The 13,676-nt window shown below is 39.3% G+C and overlaps 1 protein-coding gene across 5 annotated transcripts in view; it reads right to left on the bottom strand.

The window, feature by feature from the left end:
- Positions 1–13,676, bottom strand: part of ralgapa1 (Ral GTPase activating protein catalytic subunit alpha 1) — a 74,625-nt gene that overhangs the window by 8,537 nt on the left and 52,412 nt on the right. For all 5 annotated transcript variants that reach the window (XM_008302062.1, XM_008302039.1, XM_008302057.1 and 2 more), the window contains exon 44: positions 732–856. In XM_008302062.1, coding sequence (XP_008300284.1) covers positions 732–856 — 125 coding nt within the window. The remainder of the gene's footprint in view (positions 1–731; positions 857–13,676) is intronic.

Consider the following 13,676-nt stretch of genomic DNA (forward strand, 5'->3'; position numbering starts at 1 on the left):
TATATATATATATATATATATATATCATGAAGTAATGTGTGGCTTACCTGCAGAATTAAATTATTGTAAATAATTGCCAAGTTGAATAACTAGTTTAAATGTGAGTCAAAGGACAGTACATCATTTTAAATCACACTTAGCATCAGTGTAACAAAATTAACAGGATACATATGAGAATTATACACATATAACTCCCATGTGCATGTCTGGCATCTCTACAGCTGATCAGATGTCAGTTAATTCCTCGGAGATGCTCTGGAGAGAGAAGAAGGCCGAGCACAGCATTGGATACAAAGCAGAGCTCACCAGATACTGTGAGACTGTCAATCAGACTGTGAGCTGCCAAAGTGTGGGGGCAGCGTTCTAGTTTATCTGAATCGAATCCAGAAAACGTGTACCCCAAAAATACAATACTTAAGTTAATGTAGCTGTGGGTTTTTTTCTTTGGCTTACAATGTTGTTATTAGAGATGTATTATAAATCTCTCTCTCTTTTATGTATGTTTTAATGTCACTTGTCAAATCCATCCCAAAGATCTGTCAAAGGGGGCCAGGGGGGGAAAAAAGGGGAAAATGTGTCCTGATTTGGCCCCTATGGCTGACCTAGAAGCAGTTTTCCCAAGTTTTATTAGTCACCCAAATCAGGCCAATGAATTTTCTGAATGAAATCCACATGCCATATATGTCTGGTTATGTTTCACACAGAGCAAAACAAAAACAGTCAGGTCCTACCTGTGTCTGAGGGCAGGTGGGTGCAGGGAGCAGGACTGTAGACTCGAGCTGCATAATCTTCGAAGGTGGTCGGCTCCTGGTGGTGCTGCACAATAGTTTCTAAGTACCGGGCTCGCTCCTCATAGCTGAGTTCAAAGGTCAAGGCCAAACCAAATGAAGGCAAAAGGCACTAACAAAGAGAAGCAATCCTGCTTGACTTTCTACTTCTACTGTAGCTACACAGGAAAAGTCTTGATAAGAAAAGCACCATCACACAAAATTGGGCAAAAACATAAATATATATATTTTTGATTCTTATCTATTGTATTCCAGTCTAGAGGAGATTCTGCAGAATTAATATCAGATTGCTGGTCATTGTCAGATATATAGAGAATGTGCAAACAGTCACACCATGTCTACTCTGACTCTGTGGGAGCTCAGGCTAAGAGAATAACCCTGATGAAGTCATAGTGATGTAATCTGAGTATTTTTTTGTGGCTTGGGCTACGAGATGAGAACATTTACAGAAAGCTACGAGCTGTCAGTGTGGCGTTAGAAAGAGGTCTCTGTATACCTAGCAGGGTTGTCTAATGGAAGACTGCATCCCTGTTGCATTGTGGGAAAAATAAGATCCAGTATTTTGATTTTTGACCCAGTATTTTAGTTATTTTTTTTTTTTTTAGAAAGAAGGGACTACTTGATCTCAGCTGCATGGGTCTAACGTGGAATCTGCAAGTAAACAGGAGCAACATTCTACTAGTTCAAAATATGTTTTGATGTTGCTCTGCACATTACAAAAATATATATATATAAAAAAAAAGAAGTTCAACTCAATCGTTGAGGGATAAAAACTACAGGTGAATAATTAAGTGACTCAAAACTCCAAACCAGCACTTCATCATTTAAAAATTGTCTCTCCATACACACACATGTGCAACTATTAAGTTACCGTTAGAAGAAACAATATTTATATATTTTATGTATTAGGACTTCTACAGTCAAAAACTTAGCTCGTCTGCTACACAAAGCTGCTGCAGGTAAGTTTGATTACAGCTAATTAACAGTACACTCGTGACATTAGCAAACAATCCCGAGTGTCATCAGATTTTGAATCATGTTGCTAAAGCCTCACCCAACACCACCCAACTGAGTTGGATCCACTTCAAACCAGAAATCGTGTGTTCATGTAGAACCGTATTACTCACAGTAAGAAGCAGATTGAAAAAAAAGGCTTTTCACAGTCTTTAAAGCTACTTCTTCTCCAAGTCCCTAAAAGTTACCATTTGCAGAGGTTAAACTGCTTTTGTTTAAAAGAACTAAAATAATAATGATAATGAAACAAAAATAATTAGAATGGAGCTAACAAAAACCTTGAACAAACCCTTGAACTAAACAGAATAAATAAATGACAAAGCTGATTTGGACATAGTAAAAGAAAGCTAAAAACACTGGATAACATTGAATTAAAAGAAAAATATAAAAGACAATAAAAATATAATGAAATAAAACACCACGTGGTTGCCCAATAGACAGTTTTTGGGTTTTTTTTAAAACATGAAAACACTTTGAAGCACAGGCCAATTACCTCCATGTCCCTGGATTTCCATGTGAATCTACTGAGAACACTGCAGTCAAAAAAAGATAAACCCAAGCCCTTTATCACTTGCTATTACGGCGATGAATTCAAAGCGAGAGGCACAGGGATTCAGCTGAAAGCAGAGTAAATGGAAACCAGGACTTCAACTGTCCATCTATTAGAGATAACCTCATTGATAGAATGACATTTACCCTCTCTTCCTTAGTCCTTCTCATACATCCAGCCATAATGACAGCCATATGCAGCCGCCACAGTCTCCTGGACACACACACACACACACACACGCACACACAATTCAGTCCCATCATCTCCCAATAGTATTACCGTTTGCTCAGTGAGCTCCAATAACATGGGATTTTCAATGAGAGCAGGGTGTTTATGTGTGTGTATTTGAAAAGGTGGGCTGTGAACAAGCCCATTGTGTGTTTGTAAGTGCCTGTGTTACTGTTTGAGTTTGTGATGGGATTAGGCCAATGAATCTTCAGAATGAAATCTGTGTGTTTGTACCTCAGAGTGTGTGTGTGAGTGTGTGGGTGCGTTGTGAATGGGTCAGCCATCTGTAATAGCGCCCATGGGTTTTCTATTGGGTTAGAGAGCTGCTCTATGGGCCTCAGAAGGAGAAAGATTCAGGTCTAATGGTAACTGATTCAGTTAGAGACAATGATAATACCAACAATATGGCTCCTTTAAAGTGCGCTGGCAGAATAGAGGAGAAAGACGGAGGGAGGAGCTGGTGGATGAGGGGAAGAAGCTGGCAAAATACAGTGGAAGAACCTTAAGTAAACTTAGATAGGGTGATGCAATCAAAACGTTGTCTCTGATATTACCCATGCTTGATTTCACAGGAACTTTCAGGAAAATAATAATGTTTAGGGAAAAAAAATCCAAAGTTAATACTGACAGCGAAATGATGGGAATCTAGTCGAGAAGGCAGCGAAGGTGGGAGAGAGGAAGGGATGAAGGTTAGAGGTGCAAAGAAAGCGAGATGCTGAGGGAGGAAGAGAACTTGTAAAAAGAAGATGGGGAAATAGCGAGAGTGAGAATCCTGCAGTGGCTCACAGTGGCGGTGAGAGGGGAGACAGTGGGTGAGATGGGGAGCAGGATATTTAGGTAACAACAGGATGCAGTGTGAGTGTGTGCGTTCGTGTCAGCTCTTAGAGAGTTGAGAAAAGAGCAGCAGACGCACACAGAGCGTCAAACCAGTGTGTCTCACAATGAGTCTATGTGATCTCACCGTTTGCCTTTTCCTGCTTCCTGCTCCCCTGCATCGCACTTCCCCCTTCAGTGGACCAATGTGTGTTTATGTGGGGGTGGGGGGTGGGGAGATGTGAGGATGTAATGTAATAAGGAATCAGAAGCATTACATATTCCAGCAAACAACACCTAGTCATCTTCATGTCATGTTTTAATAATGTGCAGGTGGAAGAAGCAGTGGGAGGGAGGAAAAAAAAGACAAAGGCGTACAAAAGGCTGCAATCTTATAATTTCTGAGGAGGTGAAAAGGTTGAAAGGACACCTGCAGGAAAGAAAGAAGTCGACAGAGAGAGAGAACAAGAAGAAGAAGGAGAAATGCATACAGCGACATGGTACCACTGCTGAGATAAATAACAGGAACATCACTTTACTGTTCCTCACTCCTTCCCTGTCTGCCTCCTTTATATCTCTCTCCCTCTTTGTGCTTCTCAGTGTGGGTTTCTGCCTGTGGACTTATGTCACTGTGTCTCAAACACCAACTCCCCACTGTGAACAGGCAGCATTAGGAGGGAAAGAGCTGGACTAACATGCAAAAAGTACATAAAGCAGTTATATCACCTTTATCAGTGATGGCAGCGGACAAAAACCACGCTGTAATAATACTCTATTATAAGTCAAAGTCTTGTATTAAAAATGTTACTTGGTAAATGTAGACAAGAACTATCAGGAAAATGTACAGAAAATGTCAAAAGATTATTTAACAGACAAATGACTCCTGTGAGTGTATGCAGTATATCTAAATATATGTACTTAGTATATGGTTAGATTATTATTACTGATGTGTTCATGGAGAATTTTACTCTTGTGGTTTAATGATGATTAACAGAGTTGCAACGAATGACAATTTTCATGATGGATGAATATGTTGTTTCAGCATCAACAATTGACTGAAATATTTCAGCTACAGAAATCCATCCATCCAATATCTATACACCGCTGAATCCTCTAGGGTCACGGGGGGCTGGAGTCTATCCCAGTTGACTTAGGGTGAAGGCAGGGGACACCCTGGACAGGTCACCAGTCTATCACAGGGCTACACTTAGAGACAGACAACCAAGCACACTCACATTCACACCTACGGACAATTTAGAATCACCAATTAACTTCAACATGTTTTTGGACTGTGGGAGGAGGCTGGAGAACTCAGAGAGAACCCACGCTAAGAGAACATGCAAACTCCATACAGAAAGATCCCGGGTGTCCTCACTGGGACGTGAACCAGCGACCTTCTTGCTGTGAGGCAACGGTGCTAACCACCGAGCCCAGCTACACAAATGATGCTATTAAACAAAAACATGTTTTCTGTCTGCAGTGTTCTGCAATTGTTGCCACCACACAAGGCCACATGACTAATTTGTTTGACCATTTAAACCAGTACCACAAAGCTCAGCATGGTGAGTGAGGAGCCAGATCTGAATGACATCCAAATAATTTTTATGCAGATGCACTCTCCTACAAAATCATCCCAATCATTTCAGAATGATAAATTCTTATTCAAATCATCTGTTGAAAATTCTAGTAGTTTTTAAAAAAATATTACAACATGTATATATTTGATTAATATCACAATGTCCATTTTTTCCAAGATTGTGCATCCTGACTACTTGTACTGAGCTATTCTGGATACTAAGCGGTGTAGCAGCTTGATGCTAACTTCCATCTAGCTGCTTCAGTTTCAGGGTCCTGGTGTGTGCATGCTGTCTCACTGCCATGATGTACTGAGGTGCACCAACAGAACAGAGCCACTGTTGTTGCTATCAGTAACACCTGTACTTTTCCGCCTACAAGTCAAAGTCAAATTGTCTGCTGTGAATAAAATTTGTGGTAACGCATTATGAGATTGTTACTTGTTCCATTCTATGAACACTATGATGGTACTACATAAAATATTGCAAAAACTACAAACTCAAATCTGACACAAATAAAACAGCGAAGGGTGAATACGCTACAGCCAAAAGTGAATTAAAAGTGATAATGGACACTGTCAATGTCTTGACAAGAGGTCAAATCAGGCAACAGAAGTGAAAACATCTGTGGAGATAACACGCAGGTGTTTGTCGATGTATGGACAGGATGTCAACTTTTATCAGCCGGGGATATTTTTAAATTACCCAAAATGCTGACTTACATTAACAGAAACTTTAGAATGGTAGCAAAAATGACATCTGGATGTTGGTCTTGATCTTATTAACTAAGTTAAATTTCTTTAGTGTTTTTCCAAGAGGTCATCGCTATTTCATATAATTTTTTTTCAATTTCATGTACTTCCCTTTTAACATGTTCAGTAAAAGACACTGGTACACTACTGTAAATGCTGCCAGAAAAATATTAACAAAAAACAATAAATAAGTACAAGTTCTTGCAGGAGGGGATTTTTCCAGCTACACACAGTCTATCTCAAGTTTTACGATACTTTTGGTTGTATCACATTTTACTTAGTGGTTAGTGTTTATCTGTGTTCATCTGCTGAACTGTTGTCGAGGTCTAATCCTGTCCTGTTAGGTATTTTAGGTGGATCCTCTGCATGAAACGTGCTATCCAAATAAAGTTATTATTATTGTTATCAAAAAAGTTGAAACCATTGAGAGGTCAAAGAAAGTAGACTTGCATTACGTTCACACATCTCTCCCTCCATCCATCCCTCGTTCCCTCTATCCAAATGGCAGTCGCCGCTATGAAATCTGCTGTAATTGAATTTCAGATGGCTCCTCTTATTAAGTCATTAGCAGAAAAACATCTCTCTTTCACAGAGAGAAGGGGAAAGAAAGAGGGAAAATTATAAGGGGAGAAAGAGAGGAAAAAGGCCGGTGAGGGAGAAAAAGAAAGCAGAGCAGAGAAAGGCAGACAGGAGACAGATAGACGAGAGAGGGGGCGGATAAAGAGGCTCTTTTGTGTCGAGTCAGAAACTCATTTTCTTGTGCGTGGCTGAAAAGAGTGGAGAGAGTGAAGTGTTCGTGCCTTCCCCGGCTCTTTCTCTCCCTCTCTCTCCCGCAGCGCAGTTCATTGTAGCGGTGTTCGACTCCTGTGATCACTTGAGGACGAGGGAAGCAGGAGGACAGGAGGCGAGGGGAGGAGAGAGGGAGCTTGTTAGCGCATTAGGAGCTGGGCCCACCGCTGGGAAGTGTGTGTGGCAATGTTGTGTGCAGTGTGTCTGTATGTATGTATGTATGTGTACTCTGTATATACTTTACGTAGATATACACGGGAAGGAGGTATACTGCGAAGGCCTCACAAATTCATTCTGTTTTGTGAGAGGCTGTGATCAATTATTAATACAGTTATGAAGTATTTTCCATTGTTGTAATAGTTGTATTGCTTCAATTCAAAGTCAATTCATTATTTCTGAGTTTGTGTGTACTGCGAACTCAGCCAGCGGTCTTGCACATGTTTCTATACACAGAGATGTTCTGCACATGCTCACTAGAAAACATGACGGTCATCACCTGACGGCAAGAAGAACAGCTGCTTTGCTTACTGTGTTTAACTGGACAAAGTGAAAATGTCAAAAGAAGAAACCAACACACAGTCGACACCATGACAGTGACCCAATTACAGGGGAAACAAAAGAGCTCGATATTTTATCCTTTACTCATTTTTAAAGGAATTAACAGTTAAACAGTTATTTGAGCATTAATAAAATAAACTCATTAAGACCTTTTAAAGTCCACATGTGATGCAATTAAAGTTTACCACAGTCATGCAGGTTAAAGCATGACAGAAAACAACTGAATATGAAATCATGAATTCATTGACATTTATATCTCATTTTTGCCACAATAATTTCTAGTAATACAACTAATCAATTAACTTGACCTAGCATGACCCATGCATGGATTATGAATCACAAAAATGGTGCAGGCTCAAGGGACTTGAGTGGTCAGGGGACAAAAGCTTAGCTAGAAAAGACTATAAAGACAGACCAAACTATAACAAAGTGATCCAAAATGACCACAAAAACATACAAAGTAACTACAAAAGTCATACAACAATTTTTAAAAAAGCAACAGAACCACAACAAGACATGCAATGACCATAAAGAGATGCAAAGCAACACAAAGAAAAGCAAAACTGCCACAAAGAGAGGAAAACAAAAAGTTTTGTGTCTTTCAGTCTTGAAAAATGGACGTATGTTATGAGCTGATGAGCTTCCTTATAAATAATAATATTGGGAGGCAAAAAATATGTTCAAGAGTTTTCTAAATAAAATATAAGACTTTTTAATACCTTTTAAGGGCTTTTTTGAGGGATCCAAATTCACTGCTTTTTAAGACTTGACTTCAAGACCTGCAGGCATCCATAAAGCCATCACACATTTTTCCAACTTCTAACAAACTTTATGTCTTACTGTCCCACAAAACAAGCATGTTGTACATTTTCTGACTTTCTTAACTTGTCTGCTGCAACACATCAGATCCTTTTGAAGACGGAAAATGTCTTTCAGAAAGGTGTAACCCGTCCTGTCCTCTGGTTAAGACACATGAACAAATCACCACACAGTTCGACAAGGTGAATCAACACCTTCTCTTTTAGCATGAAGTAGGACAATTTCTTTGTGATTCTCTATTGCAAAGGTATAAAAAATATATACTTAAAACAGCACAACTTTGTCCATTTTCTAAAGCTTGTCTACAAGATACCTCTCCTCAGAAGCGTGGACACACACACACTCACACACACACACACTGTATCTCTTTCAGCATCTCTCAAACACACATACACCCTATCTGTCCTCTCCACCCCAGGCATTGGAACAGACAACAGAGAGAAGGACATCAGAGGGATAATACAATTGGAAAAGCTTTACAGCGTGTAATGATAAACCTGTGCGTGTGTGTGTGTGTTTGTGTGTGTGTGTCCATGCCCAAAGGAACAAGCTAATGGGTTTATATCTTTCTGTGATAGCAATGATATGGAGGTTTTGTGATTTCATTACGAGTGTATGTGTGTGTGTCCACGCACACCAAAGATGAGGACAGAGATAGGTTGGCCTAATGCACTACTTATTGCTAGCGGACGACGTGCATGAAAGACACACACACACATGTGCACAATCACATTTGCCCCTATTCATCTGCTCTTTAACCCAAAGCAGAAACAGGGACAGAGGAGAAAAAACAGACGTGATACATTAATTGGCCCCTTGTCACCCCACTGTTTCACCCTTTGACGTGTGTGTGTGCACAATCATTCACAAACACAGACATGCACACACACTCACTGCGCTTCCTATCACCACTGGGGAGCCCTAAAGCTGCCAGCGCAATTACAAGCTTTATTTAACGGGCACATACACACCAAGTGTTTGTGATTGTCACCAAGGCTGTAATAATAATTCTCTTATTAAGGAGATGGATCCTGCTCTTATCTGCAGGCAGTTAGGCTTTATTCCCCTTCTACACACACATATACTGTGCCCATATACACCTACAGACACGAATCCTCATAATATGGACATAAGAGGTGACAAAAAAAGTAATTCCTGACCTAACAGTCGTATTGTGCAGATGTTAAGGACATTGTTTTTTTACTTATACTTGAAGCTAACTTTATAAGGAGATCACAAGATGTTTCAAAAATCTGACAAGTAAAAACAAGACAATGAAAAATAATCAGATTTATACAATAAGTTTGGCACATCAAATAAAACTTAATTAATACATAATCTACATGTATCCCATCCATAGAGTAACAGACTCAATCTGAATCATAAAAGCTCTCCTATTTGAACTTTTTTTTTATGTCACAGTTACTATCTTCGCTAAAACAAAGACGAAAAAAGATAGATATTAGTTTTGTCAATCAACAGAAATTGGTAAGCAATAGGTTATAAAGTAGGTATGATATTTCAAGGGTGCGGCTTCTAAATTCCACTGACCTCAAAAACCTGGCAACAGGTTATCTTCAAAATAAAAAAAGAAAAAAAAGATGGAATAGTTTAGATTGTCCTTCGACTAATCATGTGTGACGTGTGGCTTTATCTGGTAAATTAACCAGCTGTAAGCTATAAATTGTGATATATTATCAAAATAATTTTATTCAACACATCTAATTTTAAAGTGCGAACTGCTTAATTTTAAAATGTACCAAAATTAAGCAGTTCGCACTAGATTCTCTAAAAAAAAACAAAAACAACAAGAATAACTGAGAAGCCCTGTAAGTGACTCGGCTGCACGTCCAGTGATGAAAATTCTGACTTTCAGCCCAACTGCCGGCTGTGTTTACACACAGCAGAGAGGAAATAAATTAGAGAAGACTGACAGGAAAATAAAAGAAACATGATCAAATAAATACAGCACGGTCCAAAAACAGCATACAGTAGAGCAAGTTGTCAGCAGGTTGTCGGCGGATACATTCAGCATAGTGCAATATCTTTCTGCAGTTAATGTACAAAGTAGGTTGAAAAAACACAGAGTTTGCAAAGGTTGTAAAAATGTAAATAGTGAAGTATCTACAACATGTGGAATCACTACTGTTCCTCAGTATTTGTAACACCTGGGGACACAACATTGTCCAATTTTTTCCCCATTTTTGCACAAAAAAATCAAAGCTATTTAACTTTATTTTTTGTAAATTCATTGGTGGTCGTCTAACTGTTACACTGGAGAGAGGACTTTTTAAAGTTCTTTCTACTTAGAGCCATAGAGGTGCAGGGCTTTATGCAGCGGTGAAAAATGAGCCCACAGTGAGCAAAAAATGTGACAGAAGCAAAAAAAAAAAACACCCCGAGATTGCTTGGGGTTCAGAGGGTCACGTTTGTATGTTTGGCGTGTTTCCTTGTCTTAAATTAGGGTTAATTCAATATTTTGAAGGCTTTGACTTCTAAGTCGATAGAACAAGAGATGCAGCTATCTTCTGAAGTTTTACGAAATAAACAGGATAATTGCGATAAAAAATCAGTTGGATTAATGAATTAATGAAATTATTCATATGTTGCAAAAGTGAGTAAATATCCGATGTGCCCACTAATGTGGATTAAAAAAAACTTTTTTGGTCACACTGAAAACACCTGCTGGGATAGAAATGCTGCCCCAGAGATACACAAACAATGTCCTACTTAGCACTAATTAGCTGAATAAATAGGTTTCTTTTCTTCTAATCAAATTATTAACGGTGATTAATCTTTCAACAGTTCTTCACTAACATCCCTACTCTCTGCATGCGTATACCGTTCTCTTCTTTCTGCCTCTTTAAAGCCAAACTCAAGGTGGCTATTAGAGCTCATGATACACATGATTTGCTGTGCTGCACTTGGTCTTGGCCATCTATGAGATCCCTCCCTGAATCTTAAACACCTTGTCACATAAAAATACTTACATTCACACACCCAGCCACAAAATGCATTCATGCACTAACACACATACACACTGCAGATTAGCTTGTTTATCAGTCAGAGGGGGGTCTGCTCCAACAAGGTGTGATCAAGCCACTGATGGCTACAACTCATGTGTCTGCACAGCTCTTGGTGACAAGCGTGTATGTGTGCACACAAACCCACACACAGACACACTCACCCAGTCATGACATGAATTATATATTTTTGAAATTAGACGAAATAAACATGATGAACCATGATCAGTCTCTAAAGTAATGCACGTCACTGATCAGAAATTTGCCATTTTAACTTATAATTCACACCTCAAACCGATCTACAGACTAACAGTCACACTGCTCGGTGTGCGTGCGTGTGTGTGGTCGCAAATGACTAAACTAGGCATGTATCTTGAGTTCACTACAGTGATGAGATGAAACATCAGAGCTTTTTTTTTGTATTGTGCAAAGCACATTTCTAGCCGTAGCTTAAAAAATATATTAAAATGTATGTCTTTGAGAAACACCTTTAAGTAAAGCAGTTAGTTGATTTGGTGCATTAGGGTCCTGATATAGTCGGTTTTCTGTCACTTTTTATTATAGCAGCCTTTCAGCTGCTTTACAGTATATCTGCTTAAATTAGTAGTAGAAGAGAAAGTGAATCTTCATCAGAATATAAAGCTTATGATTTCTGCACAACTATCATGTTGGTTTCCTTGAAAAACACCTGAGTGCTCTGTAATTCAAACATCAGAGCAGGCTAACTGTAACATCTGTACACTTTCAAGTGTCAAAGATTGCAGTGCTAATATGTGCTTGTGAAGCAGCCTGACATCCTGAGAGCTTCGCACACACAAACACACACCTCCCCAAGGAGAAGTGGAAGAGATTAGCCGTGACCTCTCCTCCTCACCTCTGTCTTTTCATTTCCTCTATCTACCCGACGGGAAACAATTAACCACAATCACCTCCCCCTCTGAACGCATTCACACACAGACTTATATTCATTTCCTTACCCTTAACCCGCACTAATACAAAGACCCTTAACCTAATCCTAATTGTGTCTTTAAGCATTAAATACCATTCAGTGTGTGCTGCTGAATTGCTGTCAGTTTGCCAGCACAGCTACTCATACACTGCTGTGCTTTCAGTAAGAAAAAGATGGGTAATATATATTCATATTCATACATATTTTACAATATGCAAAATGTATTTGTCACTATGGAAAGATGCAATGGGCTGACAATTTCCTGAGAAATAGCACAATTAATTTATACCACATTTTTTGAAATACTAGAAATGTCAAAGAAGCATGATGCATGTATTAGTATAGGGTTTTTTTTATATGTCAAATGAAATGCTCCATCCATTTCTGATGGGCACAGTGGAGCCTAGGGGAGGTTAAGGATAACATGACCCCATTTCAGCATCAGCAATAAGAAAATGTCTTCAATTTGTAAGGTTTTGCCCTCACCTTTCTACCATGGCGAGAAACGCACACTCCTTGTCACACACAGCAGATTGTAGCCTTGCTGGGACAATAGGCTCTATTGTGGGAGCTGGCAAAGAGAAGCCAGGCAGGCCGCTAGGCGTTTGGCTGCCCTTGGTGTGTGTGTGAGCGTGTGTGTGTGTGTGTGTGCGGATATGGGGGATAATAGCGCTACATGCCCAGAGCTGCCATCATTTCACTGGGAACAGGGTGTGAAAGAGAGGGAAAGGCAGTGACACACACACACACACATACACAGACAATACACGCACAAACACAGCATCGCTATCACACTGAGCCATATGCTGACCCCAGCCTCAGTGCAGCTATCTCTGCCAATCAACAACTAGAGGGGATGTCCCACACACACACACTCACACACTCAAAGATACACACTCATTCAAACACACACGCACAAACACAGACAAGCTCTAATCCCGAGAGTGAAATATATACATGTGCACACATGCAACATAAACACCATCAAGTGTGCGCAAGTGTAAATGGATGGATGATATACATTTGAAAATTCATCCACACACAAACACTTGCTGGCAGAGTGTGTATGTGTATGTGTGTGTATGCATGTGTGTGTGTGAGAGTAGCAGCTTAGTATCTCTCCAACATTGTTCCCTAGAACCACAATCACCCAGGAGCAGATGGAGGATGGCCACAGCTTGCTCTTTCTCTCTCTCTCTCTCTCTCACACACACACACACACACTGAACATCAACTAACATTTTCACCATCACACACAAACAGCAATGCAATCACATGCAAATGTTCTCTCACACACACTAATACTGACACGCTGTTATCAGATGGTAGAGCAGCTGTAGCAAATACAACTAGGTGAACTTTGACCAGTGTGGTTGAACAGTCTACTGTGACTCCACTCAGAGAACTCGTGATCACAGAACTCAACTTTAAGAGAGCGCAAACTTTGCTTGATAAGAAGCATCATTAATCATCGTCAGAAACTTTACTTTTATATTATTTAAGGAACAATTGAGTTATTGCAGATTTTCTTGAATATTGCTCAAGTCTGTCAAAAAAAGAAATTAAAAAAAAAAACTTTTTTAGGGACAAGTCAGCCATTTTTAAGTTACGTACTTACTGTAGTCCAGTTTAGACCAAAACATTTTTTTACTTCTGTATTTTTATTTTTTTTTAACTACTGGGGTCATACTTTTATTCATGAAAAATGTGTGCATTACCACTGGCATGTGCAAGAATGGTTTTTTTTCTATAATTACTACTTGTGTACATCCTGCTTAATATTTTATTCTACTTGTATTTTTTAACTTTCATATCACAT

Source organism: Stegastes partitus, unplaced genomic scaffold, assembly GCF_000690725.1.
Source record: "Stegastes partitus isolate 25-593 unplaced genomic scaffold, Stegastes_partitus-1.0.2 Scaffold36, whole genome shotgun sequence".
Taxonomy (NCBI): domain Eukaryota; kingdom Metazoa; phylum Chordata; class Actinopteri; family Pomacentridae; genus Stegastes; species Stegastes partitus.